The sequence below is a fragment of the Stegodyphus dumicola genome, chromosome 3 (genome assembly GCF_044657685.1).
Source record: "Stegodyphus dumicola isolate Sdum_Otavi_A_Nest chromosome 3, ASM4465768v1".
Taxonomy (NCBI): Eukaryota; Metazoa; Arthropoda; class Arachnida; order Araneae; family Eresidae; genus Stegodyphus; species Stegodyphus dumicola.
Window position 1 is genome coordinate 46286099 of NC_140770.1, and position 15033 is coordinate 46301131.

At 29.8% G+C, this 15033-nt stretch overlaps 1 protein-coding gene across 1 annotated transcript in view; it reads left to right on the forward strand.

Moving 5' to 3' along the window:
- The window catches only part of LOC118189814 (uncharacterized), a 236973-nt gene that overhangs the window by 137856 nt on the left and 84084 nt on the right, over positions 1 to 15033 (forward strand). Inside the window, exons 16-21 of the mRNA XM_085812833.1 lie at positions 76 to 198; positions 1099 to 1275; positions 2783 to 2992; positions 11529 to 11626; positions 12241 to 12441; positions 14647 to 14815. Coding sequence (XP_085668959.1) covers positions 76 to 198; positions 1099 to 1275; positions 2783 to 2992; positions 11529 to 11626; positions 12241 to 12441; positions 14647 to 14815 — 978 coding nt within the window. The remainder of the gene's footprint in view (positions 1 to 75; positions 199 to 1098; positions 1276 to 2782; positions 2993 to 11528; positions 11627 to 12240; positions 12442 to 14646; positions 14816 to 15033) is intronic.

Below are 15033 nucleotides of genomic sequence, written 5' to 3' on the forward strand. Positions count from 1 at the left end.
TTTCTATCAGTTGGGTATTAAATTGCTATTAACTTTTTAAATTTTATTAAGAGAATATTTGAATATATATTTTAGGTAAACCTGGAGTTAGAGGACCTGTTGGATATCGTGGTGCTGCTGGAGAGCCTGGTCCTCAAGGTCCTCCTGGAGAACCTGGGCCAATTGGTTTGAGTTTCAAGGGGGAACCAGGAGATGATGGTATGTATAATATTTTTTAATATTTGTGGATAACAGGCACTTTGCCCATGAAATTTTTTCTGCATTTTATTGGTACTGTCATTGTGTTTCCTATATATATATATATATTATTTACATGTCCTAAGATTTAGATGCTTATCTGTTTCAAATCTCAGGCTGTTTATTATATTTATTCTCTGAGATCTAGATATTTAGAATTCTGATCTGTCTGTATTTATTTTTTGACAATCTTATTCATAAATATTATGCTCTTACTCATAATAAATAAATTCAAATCTTATTCTGTTTGTATTTATTGTCTGAGGTTCTGATGCTCTTATTTCATAATAAATAAATTTTCAGGGCTGTCAAATAGTGTCAAGATTTAGAGTAAAACAAAAAATAATTTACTTATTGATTTATTTTGTCAGAATTTTGACTGTAAATTAAGTTTTAATTTGCTTTGAATTCCATTGTTCCCCGTTTAAATATGAACAGAAAGTGGAATATATCATTCATATTAAAAATAATAGGATTTGAGACTAATTTTTTAATATTTTTGTAGGGTTTAGAAGCAATAAGTACAAGTTTATGATAAAGTGTGAAATTTTATATATGCATGATGTATTTATGCCATTTTTATGTATTTTTAACAGTATAACTAGTAGTAAAATTAATAATTGATGCCATTCCAGTCAAAATTTATATTTGCAATGTAACTTTTCTTTTATTCCTTTCAGTTTGATATTTTATTTCTTTCTTTATTTTTTATTTTTTTTATACTGGCACACTAAATAAATTTTATGCTTTTAGTTCTTGTTAATTTAAACAAATGTTTTGCTGGTGTGCTATTTTTTGGTTTTGGTAGTTATTTATTTTTGGTCTACACTGCAGTCAACAGCAGTTATTAAATACATATAGGCTTTCCTGGAATACCTGGTCCCCAGGGAAAACCTGGCTTTCCTGGATTGCAGGGTCTTACTGGAGCAAAAGGTGCACCTGGTCTCACTGTCGTTGGGCCTCCTGGAGAAGATGGTCGGCCTGGAAAAGATGGAATTCATGGCATTCATGGGCCAAGAGGAGATCCTGGACCACCTGGTATGTCTGCAATTTTTTTTAAAGCATTTATAGACAAAATTTTATCATGATACAGGACTTCTTGGAATATTTATCATTATAATAACTGTCAATGTTTATCTTTTATTTAATTTTAATTTATTCACATAGTTCAAGATTGTAAACCATTTTCTTGTCAATGCTTGCAGTGGAGTATATTTAAAAAATATAGAGATTAGTTCTTTCTCTGATTTTATATAATTCATTTATTTCAATTATTACATGGGTTTTTTTAAGTAATTAAAGAGGATTTTATTTTGAGTGAAACATTTTAAAAAATATTTGTTTCAATTATTGATTTTTTTACTTATTCTAAATAGATGTTTTTTGTCACTTCTGATTTCTTTTAAATTTCTCGATGCAAAGACAAAAGTTTTAAATTATTTGGAAATTCAAAATAACATTACGGTAATCAGCAATTTGTTTTTTTAGTTGATTTTTAGAGCTTTGGCTGTACTTTTTATTATTATTATTTCAAACAAGTCTGAAGTTTATGCTTATTAAACCATCCTTGTAAGTTAAACACTAAATTCTTTCATTTGTTGTGATATTATAGTTGAATTTATAGTACAGTTTTAAATTCTATGTATGTGTTCTCTGTTTTGGTTGAGTTTTTTCCACCAAAATCTCCTGTCTTGATGAAACTTATGTCATGGATTTATTTATATTTAGAAACAAGTATTATTCATTTGTTTCATGTATGGGGATAGCAGTCCAGCATTACTTTTTGCCTGGCTTGTACAGGCTAGTATATATATCTTAAGAATGCAGTTAAAAAAATAATAAATAAAATTAAAATAAAAATCTGAAAGCTTTTAGATTTTACATTATGCCCAAAGGGGCGTTTTTTTAACATTTTACATTTGTGTTACCTTTATTTATTAAATATCATGTTCTTCGCACTTAAACCATAAAATTCAGCTCAACTGCAATATCAGAAAATAATTTTAAAAGGAACATATCTTTAGAATTTCTGATACACAGTCTCGTGCGCCAGAGGTAAAAAGGTTTTTTTTTTTTTTTTTTTTTTCCGTACAGCATGGTCATTGCTTGCTTTGAAATAGTTGATTTTGTTAATCAAAAATTCGTTAAAGTTTTATGAAATAGATAATAAAACAAATTCGAAATTTGAGCTTCCAGATGCCTATATTCGGATGGAAATGTATGTTATTCAAAATTTGATGGCTTTAGGTACCGTTGTTTTATCACAGTGAGAAACATACATTTATATAGGTTCTTCATTATTTAATTTCTTTAAATATAGTACAGGGCTCTAATATTTGGTGGCAACAATTTGAAAAGTGAACCCACATTTACAGAGAATCAATGCAAAATGCCAAAACTAAATTAAAAGTCCCTCTGGGCAAATTGCCCCATTATATTAAAAAAAAATATATATTTTATTGTTCACACTTGTAGCTGTATTATTAAATACTTCCAAAATTTTAAATGTGGTGTCGTGTAAAGTACTATGTTTATTTTTTTTAAGGTGATAAAGGCTATCCTGGTTATGGTGTTATGAAACAGGGACCTCCAGGAGCTGATGGTTTACCTGGATTTCCTGGAGAACCAGGAGAGCCAGGAATTCCAGGTGCTGATGGTCCACCAGGCATTCAAGGAGTAAAAGGGGATGACTGTGGATATTGTCCTCCTGGACGACCTGGTTTCAAAGGAGCTCCAGGAGATGAAGGAAGGCCAGGTAAAAGAAAAATGTTTATTTTTCTGAAACTGGAATTTCTGTTTGAAGGAGGGGAAATGGGTGCATGAAAAATTTTCATACTACTATAATTATGCTAATGTTGAAAAATATGTTTCTAGAAGTAAAAGAGAAGGCAAACAATAGAGCAAAAAATATGAAGTTTTAATTGGAATTCCTGATTAATGTAGAACTATATGTTTGGTAGAACAACAGCATCACAAAACATGATCTTCTTATGACTACACTCACTGTTGCAACACTCATTACTATCACTCATTATGACAACAACACTCGTTATTAACTAATTTATATATTATTATTATTCCTTTTCTTTTTTTAACATATTTTAGCAAGTGTAAATCACTGTAAATATTTTTCTAGTTTTTAATCATAAAATTTTGGGCTGACCTACTGAATGGCTAAAGCAATGACAATGTAGATTACTTGCCCTACACCAACTGAATAGGATAATTGCATATGCTTTTCATCACATGCAATATAAATATAAACCTGTTTCTCTCAGAGAACTGTCCATGATGGCATCTCTTCCTCAGATAGATAATTCTTGCATACTTTTCCTACAATGTAGTATTTTTCAGCGTTTTGTGACACAAAACTCCAAGGATTGTTTTGTATAGCATCTTAAATTAAATGTTCATTCAAAAAGGCTGTATATGAATTCAGTTGCATATTTATAGTGGGATCATTGCTATATCAAATTTTTAACATCATTGTAACATTGCTTCTTATAAATAAATATTTTAATCTTGTTTATCAACTTTACTGTGATAGTAAAATTTCCAAACATTTCGGTATCATTCTCTGTAAATTTATATGTAGTGAATTTTTAATTTAATGGGTAGTGTCACAAATAGTGTGATAAAAATTGTTTTCCATTTTTAAGATTCTTCTTGTGCAAATTAGCATTTTCTGCAATGAAAATAGCAAAAGTTCAAATAGAAAAATAGACTGATGTAGTATTTTGAATGTGATTTCGGCATCTTTTTGTAAAACATAAGGCCATATATTTATAAACTTTTAATGGAATGTATTAAGTATTGGCTTAAAATCAAGCAGTTGAATGCTATTATAACTGATTGCTGCTATAAAAATAGTAATAATAATTATTATTGTCATAATTATTCAAAATTTAAATCGCTTTATGAGAATATAGGGGTTCAATTAAATGTAATGTCAAATGGAAAAGTTGGAAATCATTATCATAATGAAATAACCCAATAGTAATTAGTATGTTATTTTGCTTTTTGAAGCTAATTTGTTCCTCGTAATTTTTTTTTTCCTAGTGTAGAGCTTGGAAATATCTTGTGTAGATTTAAAATGATTTGGAAATGCTTCAGAATATTAAAAACAATATTAATGTGTACTTTACACTATCTTAAGGCATGCGTAGTGCAATTGGAACTCGCAGAAATTCTCATAAATGCAAGAGTCTTGTCAACTTAAATTATAATAAATTTAAAAAATACTGATTCAAATAATTTTGATGAGGAGAGAAGAAACATTAATATTCTTCTCTCCTCATAAAAATAATCTGTTTGAAATTTGTGCCAGAAAGAGTCTGAATTTTGCAATTTGTGTTAAAAGTTATTTGAGTGTAAGTAGACATATGATTGATTATTATGGCAAAACATGTGAGTTCTATCAGCTTTATGAATACTCCATAGGTTGAAAAACTAAATGCTGTGTTTCGGTGTCCGTCATTTCAGTTGTCCCAGAGATAAATTTTGAATTTTGATAATAAAATTTGAAATTTACATGCAAGTTGGTCTTTTATTGTCATTACATTGTTTTAGGATACATACTAAACTTATATAAAGCATATTGTAGGCATAATTTTTGGTAAAAATTTAGTAATTTCTGAAATAAAAGACGTATTCCTTTCACAGAGATTAATTTTACAGCAAAGTCATGCATAAATAGTGAAACTGAAGTTTGGTATTATTACATCTTATTATTATTACTCTGAATTTTGTTTTGACAAAGTTAATTGAATTAAATTTGTACTTGATAATATCATTATTTATTAACTCTCTACTTTTCTTTTGTATATTTTTTAATCTGTTTGCTCTGAGCCTATCATATATGATTTGTTTCATAACAAATGTGGCACAGAGGTGAAGTGCCTCTGGTGGCCTACCTCTTAAAATTTGATATGTTAAACCAGAACTTTTTATTTAAATTTTTTAAAAGTGTAAATGATTTTAAAATGCTTGGAAACTTAATAGAATGTAGTGAATGTTAACCTTGTTGTTATAAATATTATTTCGCTATTTTACTCTGAAATGTGAAACACACGACAGTGGTCAATATAATTAAGATAAAATAATATGCTGAACAAGTATTAATTTAGAATTCAAAGAACAAAAATCAGCGTTATATTTGTAAATTTTCACAGGACTAGTTTTGATGGTTTTCCCGGACCATCATCCTCAGCTGCCAAAGAGCAAATGAATGACATAATGATTATTTGCACAGCTGAGGATGATCGTTCAGTAAAACCACTGAAACTAGTCCTGTGAAAATTTGCAAATACAATGCTAATTTTTGTTGTTTGAATTCTAAATCAATACTTGTCAGTGTTTTATATTGGGCTTAGAAATATGCACAGTTATTAAGAATTTTTTATTTTTGTTTGCAAGTGTGGTAGTAGGGTGTAGTATGCATTGATCATTTTCAATCTATTTTTTCTACTTCATTTATTTATAGAAGTAATCTTAATATATAAAGCATAATCGTTATTCTTTGTGTTCCTTTTTGTCTTATTTTTTGTTTTTATTTTAATTGTATAAATCAAGACTTTTTGTTTTATACATAAAAAAAAGAAATTTTAGTTTTACAATCAAGGCTCCAAATATTTTGGTAAAGAGCAGATTTTAAGGAAAAGTTTTACATATTAAGCGTAATAGGAAAAATCATTTGAGTATGCTAAGACATTCAGTTTTCCAAGGTTCACAGACCTCAGTAGAGCTTCATTTCTCCTGTGCCTGGAACAAAAAGGTTAATTTAAGCTTAATTCATCAAAAAAAAAAAAAAAAAAAATCACAATTCTTGCAGTTTATCTAAAAAATTAGTCTAGAAAGTATATCATATTTATGTTAAAACAATGTGCTGCTTTTTGATTTTATAATTTAATTTTATATACCATTAGTATAGCTGATAATTTTTTTCCCATTTCCATTCATTTTCTGCATAAAAAAAGGGTTAAGGGAATTTCATTTGTCTGTATATATCTGTAGCAATAAGTTTACTATATGGAATATTAAATATTTAATTTTATTGTAATGTTATCATAACAATTGTCATGACGTGATGACGACCCCGCATGCGCAGTTTAGCCGAACGGCCTGCAACGCCTCTCTCTCATGAGACTTACTAGAGAAGAGTAGTTAGTAGGTAGTAGCAAAGTAATGAAGGAAGCGTGCTGTATGTCAGCTTAGATGCAAAATACGAAGTTATACTTGTTTGTTAATTGTTGGTACTTATTATTTTTATTTGTGTGTTAAAAAGTTTTGTGCCATTAAAATGGCTGTTTTATGCAACGCCCACAATACGATACGTCTACGGTAGGAATTAAATACATATCCAGAATCTACAAGCCCAACAAGAAGATTGTGACAACAATGTTTAAATGAACTTCAGTAAAAATAAAATTAACTTCGATAACGCTTAAATTATAATGAAACTTAATAAAAAATTAACTTCCTTAGTACTATTACTGCTATTGTAATAAAATTTAACTTGAATGAAAGCCTTTTGCTTTTGCAAGATGGAGCTATGATTACAAGCATTTAAAAATAGTACAGTACGAAATCTGAAATTCGGAATCATCAAGGGATTTCTGAAACTTCTGGATAAATTTAAATTTACTTAGATGATGTAGAAATTAAAAAATATGAAATAAATGATTATGAAACAATAAAACATTTATGAGTTTAATGAAATAAAAAAAATCTCAGTATTTATTTGTTTTATCAAACATTTCTTTTACTATAAATTGTTTAAGTTAATTTTTTTTTCACTTTCTTCACTATCAGTAGTTGATTGATGATTACAATGAAAACTTTTGTTATATCATCTTCATTTATTATCACTTCTCCACATTTCTTCAAAAGTTCTATCCGATTTAAAAAAAAAAAAAAAAAAAAAAACCTTCAAATTCATTCGAAAAATTATGCCAATCATTTTTAAAAACATCTGCAGACAAGTCCCCCCATGACCTTGCAGTGCTCTACACAGCAAGATATTCTCTGACTGCTGTGCAAAGCACTGCAAGGTCATGGGGTCTTACCCATTCATGCAAGGTCTTACCCATTCAATCATCCCTTTGTCATGATTGTCACTTTTAGCATAATGAGTTATTTTTCTGTTAATAACTATGAGTGGAATGTCATAATCTGCTAAGGTATTTGGGGCATGTATTGTCAGAAAGAACAGTTCCATCAGAGTTATAAATTTGTTCTGGAAAGAGCTCTTTGCTCTTAAGAAGTTCGATAAATTAATCTGCAAATTTTTCAAGTGCTTTTATATCAGCTGAATTTTTTTATCTGAAATTTTATATACTTTATACCATGGCTATTTTTTTAATTTAGTTGTCCATTTCTTCATGAAATATTTTAGCTTAAGCCATTAGCTTTGGACCTGTTAATGGCACACTCTCCCTACAACACTTTCTTACCCATTCAATCATCACTTTGTCATGATCGTCACTTTTTGCATAACAACTTATTTTTCTGTTATTCATTGCAAGTTGAATGTCATAACCCATAAGAAAAAAATTTTCTATTTTTTTAAAGCCTTATGCAATGCTCCTTACATAATTTTGAGACAGATGTCCCTTTATCCATTTTTTGCTGCAATTCCCTTTTTTGCCTGATTGACATTAAAACATGCTTTCACTTTGCAGATTATGCTACAGTTCCAGAATTAGAAACTCTTTTTGATATAATTGAAAACTCAAACTTTAATTTTGATAAGGTAACTTTAAAAAAATAGCCTTCAAAACATAAAATGGATCAAATTAAAAAGTTGCAGTTTAAAGTTCTTTGCAAATTAAAAATTGCAAAGAGTGCAATTTGCTATGTCAACTTAAGTTCCTTAAAAAAACTAATATGAGCAACATCCCACTGCAAATAAATATGTCTTACAGCTTCACAATTTGCTTAAGGCAGATAAAAATCAACCATCCCCTATCAACCTTTCAAGAGCTAAAGATGTGGTCATGACCAACGTCACTACAACATAAATTAATGCACTGCTATTTGCCTGGTGTGATTCTTTAGACAGCAGTGGCAGCATATGAAAGAATCTGTTACTCAGGAAAAAAATGGCATGCCTGCTTTTTACAAGTATTACATTTTCTATTCCTAGATTTTGTAAGAGTGGGAAAATGCTGATTGTCTAGAAGTTCGGATATTAGATCATTCCAATTATTGGATGTCCAGATTCCAGGTTTTGTATTGCATTTAGATAAAGATGGCAACAAATTTTATATTATCAATAGAGTATTGTTTAGATACAGATTAAAAGTTTTTAGATTTGAATTCGTTATTTAATTATGGCATAGTCATAATGGCAGTATGCTTATATGATGTCTTTTGGAGAACTTTCTCTGAGAAACTTGTGTCTATGCCCTGAGTGAAATTATGCATTGTGCAACTTTAGTTAGTGAGCTACTGGTGATGAAATCGATATCTTTTTATTTATTATCTACTTTTTCATTCATTTGATTTAAACATTTTCCCATCAAATAAGAAGTTTCTTTTTTATCTGAAAAACCTTTTATTGAAATAAACTTTATTGAATAACCTTTTATTGAAATAACTCATTTGATGAAACAGAGCAGATGAGAATTTATGTATTGTATCTAAATAAATATCCTCACAGAAGTTACTGTCCGAATTGAAAAATAGAATTCTGAGTTAGGATTATTTTACATTATGGCAAAGCATTTGAATGCTATCTGCCTGAAAGGAGAGATGCCTTTGGATTAGACTTCTTAAGAGAAACTGGTTTGTGTTCATATTGCATGTGAAGCAAACCATACAAACTTCCATGCAGCTAACCAGGATTTGAAACCACTGCTCAGAAATGAGACTCTAGTTCCTACAGAACAAAGCATTCTTGTTTGAATCTCTATATATGTGTGCATGTTTCATTAGAATTTTAATGAGTATGGGGTATTGAAATTAACTTAGTATAGAATCTCATGCTGTGATTACTTATTATGACTACAGTATTTACAATTATATTTACAATTATATTATTAAAACATACTATTCAATCTACCCCCTCACAAACTGAAGGAAATAAAAAAAAAAAAAAAAAAAAAGCCTCCCCCCAATTTATAAGTTATAGTTGTGAAACTGAAATTTTATTACTGGAACACAGTTTATTGGGTATATGAATTGATATGTATATAAAGAAGTAAATGATCCAGTCTACAACAATATATGCTGTTTTATTATGCACTGCTCATCAGAATGAAAAGGTATTAACAGAAATAAAACATAGCTGTTATTTATAAAAAATTATTAAAAACAATTTATACAAAATCTTTATTTGCATAATCTGCTATGTTTGCCCGTTGACTAATAACAAATTATTGAATTTTAAGTCAAATTTATGAAAATTTAAAAGTGATCAAAAAGATCTTCCCTTTTTGCCTCAGATGTTTCTTTAATACGATGTCTGGTCACATCTGAGAAAAATGCAAACCTAATCTTGATTTCATAGAATTAACTAAAGTGTTCATTAATTTTTAACCAGCTTTTTTATTTATTTATTTTTTATTTTATTATTATTATTATTATTATTTTATTTTTTATTGTGGAATCTTTCATCATTCTTTTGACATTGCTTGCAATTTTTTGGGTCCTTGGAAGGTCTGAGAAGGTATTTGGCTCACTGCGGTTATCTTTCTTGACATGCACATATGGCCAATATGTTCAAGTCTGGTGGGTCAGCTGACTAAACTATTCAAGTGATATCTTTAGTTTCCAAATGCTGTACAGATGTGGATTGATATTGCCATCCATTGCCAAAACATCTGGCCTTAATAGCACTCTTAAACAATCTTGCTTGGGATTCCAAGACCTTGTCCACATATCTGTGACTGATTAGGTAACTTCCATCAGTGATATGCAGCTTGCTGTGCTGTTTTTGTTGATTCTAGTACAAATCATGAAACTGCTTCTGTAAAAAGTGGATCTTTTGGAAACAAAGGAAGACAAGTTACAGGTTCCTCTCTTTCTTTAGATCAATAAACACATCTCTGGAACCACTGTTCAGGCTGCATCTTGATTTGTCAGTAAATACCATGCAGTCCCATTCCTCTTGGCCCCATTGAATATAATGAAGACAGCAGTTTAAACAAGTTCTTCCGGAAGATGAAATAATTGGGACAAAAATAATTAGTTTGCTTGCCTAGTCTTACCCCATGAAGCCTTTGTGCAGAAACAGCTGTTTCAAGCTTAAGAGCTGTTTTGAGTAACTGTATCAGTCTGAAGATCTGAAACCAACTTTATTACAGAGTCTTCCTGGTTTTTGCAAGCCAGTGATTAAAAAAAAAAATGTTTTTCGATGCAGTTATTCTTGGCAGGCCTTGAACAAGCTTTCTACCATCCAGTTCATAGTTTAAAAAGCAATACCATGACACTTTGAGGAATACTTGATCCTGGACAATCTCCATTTGTATTTGCCTCTTTGTTGAGTCTATCAAGTAAACACAACTTCTGACCCTCACTTAAATTATAACTTTGAGTCATAACTAATAAATACTGATGACTGTCAGAAATCATATTAACTTTCAGGAATATTACTCATTCCAGCATGTGTCTGTTATGCAACACATTGTCAGCTGCCTGATTTGCATACTTCATATCTGTGTGCAGAAGTCTAATTCTGTGTTCACTTGTAAGTAATTAACGTAAGTAAATTGGTTGGACACTTTAATCAGTAAGCTATCAAACTATCCTTCAATTTTGATGAGCAGTGTAAAATAAATGTTAATCTTATTTTGATATTATAGATGCTTATTTATTTGCATATCAGTTTTGTAAAAAAGTATGTTATTTTTATGAAGATTTATTAGTGTTTAATTACCTAGGCATATTGTGTCAGAAATATCTTCAAGATAACTACAAAAGAACTTGTACTTCTTGCTAGAGGACATCATACATATGTATAAATATTGTTAATTTCTAGTAAAAATACTAGGAGTGTGAAGACTTCTTCACCACATAGATGGCTTTAACTCGTCTAAAATATAATAGTATTCCTTTGCTTCGTTTCTGTATGAAGATATTTGAGAAGTAAATCAGTAAATTTATACCAAAGGTGTATTTATGTATTTTGAGTAATTTTAATAAACTGGAGGTCCCTTGCCCAAGAAATTAAATGAAGGTTGAATGTTTCATAATATTATAAATAGATTTTGTTAAGAATAGTGACTTTTGTAGATACATATTTGAAATTTACATCTATCTCATTACACAAAATTTTAAATTTATAATTTCAGGACCTCCTGGACCACCTGGCTATCCAGGGTATGTTGGCTTGCCTGGTAGGAAAGGAGATCCAGGATTGCCTGGAGTTCCTGGTCTTAAAGGATTTGCTGTATGTAAATTAATTTTTAAGCCATGCACTTTTTTCCCCTTCAAGTTATTGAATTTGCAAATAATTTTCAAGATAGGTATTAAATTCAGATTGTACCTATCAGTCAACAAACAGTCTTGTACAATTTTACTTTTCCTTTTAAAATAATAATTTAATATCATTCTATTGTGATAACTAATATTTTCAAATGAGATAACTGACTATTTAAGGCATTAGTGCCTTCCTCCGTATTTGAGAAATATAAAAATTAATGAAAGAAACCTGTAGCAGGCATACTAAGGAGTTAGAACTATTTAGCACCAGAAACATATTTTTCTACTTTAAAGTTTCTAGCATTTTATCTTCTGATAAGAGATTTAAGATTTAACTAAGGAATTGAACTAAGAAATTGTCTTTGTAATGAGAGTTATGATCTGGTCTATAACAGACTAGGTCATTAAATATTCAATAAATCTCAACAATCATAACTAAATACTAATATCCTGCATCTAATGTTTTACCTGTTAGAATTCCAAGTATTGTATACTGATAAAAGTAAAGATTTCTCTCAAATAAAATAAATTTGGGAATATTTTGTAAGTGCATGTGTGAAATTTATATATGTCTGTTTTCAGGGCACTCCTGGTGCTGATGGAAGTGAAGGTCGTCAGGGTCCACCTGGAGATGCTGGTGAGTTAATATACCCACCCGGAATAAGAGGGTCCAAAGGGGAGCCTGGCGATATTGGATTTTCTGGAGAATCAGGTCTACCTGGAAGAGATGGAAGTCCTGGTCTGAAAGGTTTTCCTGGATTTCCTGGGAGAAAAGGAGAACCAGTAAGAAACTGTCTCTCTCTTTTTTTTTAAATAATTAAAAAAATATTATTACTTGTACCTGTTACTTTTAAGTTGTTTAATTTGAAGAATTAAGATCATTTGGTTATGTAAATTAAATCAGCATTCAGAATGACGAGAACACATTAAAAATAAGTTTTTGTTTATTTTACTCTTGTATTTGAATGAAAGACAATGGGAAACTGAAAATTAATAGCTATGCACTTAATTTATTTTTGTGATTTAGCAATTTACTTTAAGTGAAGAATGTAACAATATTTATATATCCCAGATTATATACAATTAAATTACATACTATTGTGGATAAAAAAGAATTCCTATATACTGTGATATTAATTTCTATTACTGCCGTAATCTCTTGCATTTGATTTTCCTGCAGAAATTTTGCTTTGTTCTGATAGTTTGTGATACTGATTTTTCCACTGTTTTGCAATAAGCAACATAATTTTTTTTTTTTTTTTTTTTTTTTTTTTTTTTTTTTTTTTTGGAAGAAGGCCCAATTAAATTATGACCCTTAGTTCTGTCTTTCTGAAAAATCATTGACTCTATAAAAACCATCATAAACATGACTGTATTTGGGATAAAATGAGGGCACATGGCCTGTTGGGTATGTGTAAAAGTTTTCTTAGGTTTTATTGTGGTACTGTTTTTGAACTTGGAACTTTATTTTCTGTGTTTATTATTTAGTAGGAGAGCTGAATGAGATTATCCTATCTAGTGAAAAATGCTAGTTTGGGCATCACACATTATTTCGAAGTGAGAGAAAACAAACCTGACTGTCAAAATTAGCTTCCAGACATTGTCTTCTGCATGAATATACTCTTGGATACAGAATAGCAGAAACAGATCAAAGTAAATTTGATATATATGATAATAATGTTGTATCCAAATGATCATGCCAATATTATAGTTTTGATGCTCTTATAATGGTAAAAGGCATCAAAGACCAGCCAAGGTAAGAAAATCTCAGACACTGAAAGAGAAGGTTTAATGTTGAAAACTCCTGATACTATTGACAAGACTATTGTGGTCCATTTGGCAAAGAAGTTTGGAATTCACAGGATGTTGTGTAGAAAGGGAAATTTATGTGCTGAGATTAGGAGTGAAATTGAATACTTTAGTATTACATGAATTGTCAGTAAGAGATAGCGAGATGAGAGTGAATTGTTGTGTTTCAAACATTGCCCAATAGAGAATGTATCTGGAATTTTTTTCTTTCTTTCTCCCTTCCCCCAAATGGTAACAACTGGGGATGAAATTTGGGTTTAGTTTAGGAGTGTTGAAGAGTAGAGGATTGTTTGAAGCCCAAGCAAACCATGAAATCCACCATAAAACCAGAATTTGTCCACAAAATGCTCTACTGAGCTCCTGTAGGATTTGAAAAGAAGGATTTTTTGGAAGTTGCTATCACTGAGACATGTGATCAATGGAAAAATATACTTCCAACAGTTGGACAAATTATTTTTACAGTGCCTTAAATGAAAAATACCTATCATACCTGAATTGTGATAGGGGTTGTATTTCATCATGACAACAGAAGACTCCAGTGGCCAACAATGAAGAACGGGGCAATAATGTTCTCCATTGATTATTCTAATATATTACAGATTGACAATCAATATATATATGTTCTAAAAAGTAACAGAATTCTTTCATTGACAACTGACATTGACAAAACTTTTGCACTCAGCCAATAACGTTTAATAATTATTTACTGAAGAATGTTAATTTGTTATAAATAGAAAATCTTTAAAAAACTGGATTCATTTAGAAAAAAAACAAAATAGTTCTTTTAAGGAATTCTACATTTTTTAAAATAAGAAGTTTGTTTATGGAATGTATGTTTAAATTTTGTTTGCATGGTGTAATTGTAACTGTAAGTTAGTAGCCAATAGTTTTTGAGAAGTAAAGATAAAGGTAATAGATAAAAACTAAGAGATGAGCATTATTCGTGAGAAAAATTTTTAATACAAATTATTTTTAAATTAGTTAAAGATTGAAAAATTATTATTATGGCACAAAATGAAGTATACAAACACTAAAATAGTAAATAGGAGATTTGAAAGAAGAGTTCAATTATTTATGTTAAAAATAAACTTGCATGGACATATTAGATACAGCATATTTTTTATTTGAACAACCAGTGTTTTTATGAAATCTTATATTTTATTGCTTTTGATTTTTTAGGGTGATTATGGTGATATTGGACAACCAGGTTTAGATGGACTTCCTGGTCTTGCAGGTCCTCCGGGCCCAAAAGGAGAACAGGGAGATGCTGATTTTGGATTGCCTGGATTTCCTGGGTCAAAAGGATATCCAGGACTTGATGGATTATCTGGTATAAAAGGTGCAAAAGGTAAATAAAGGAAGTAAATAGTGAAATTGAAACTTAATTCTATAATTTAATTCTTTGTAATTCAAGTTACCATGACATAATGCTTTGAGTATAAACTTCTTAATGATTTACATGCATGAAAATAATTCAGGTTTCAGAAAATGAATGTCAAGTTTTAAATTTAATATATTTTAAACTTCTTTGAAGAATAAAAACATGTGAAAGATAGTTTAGAAACC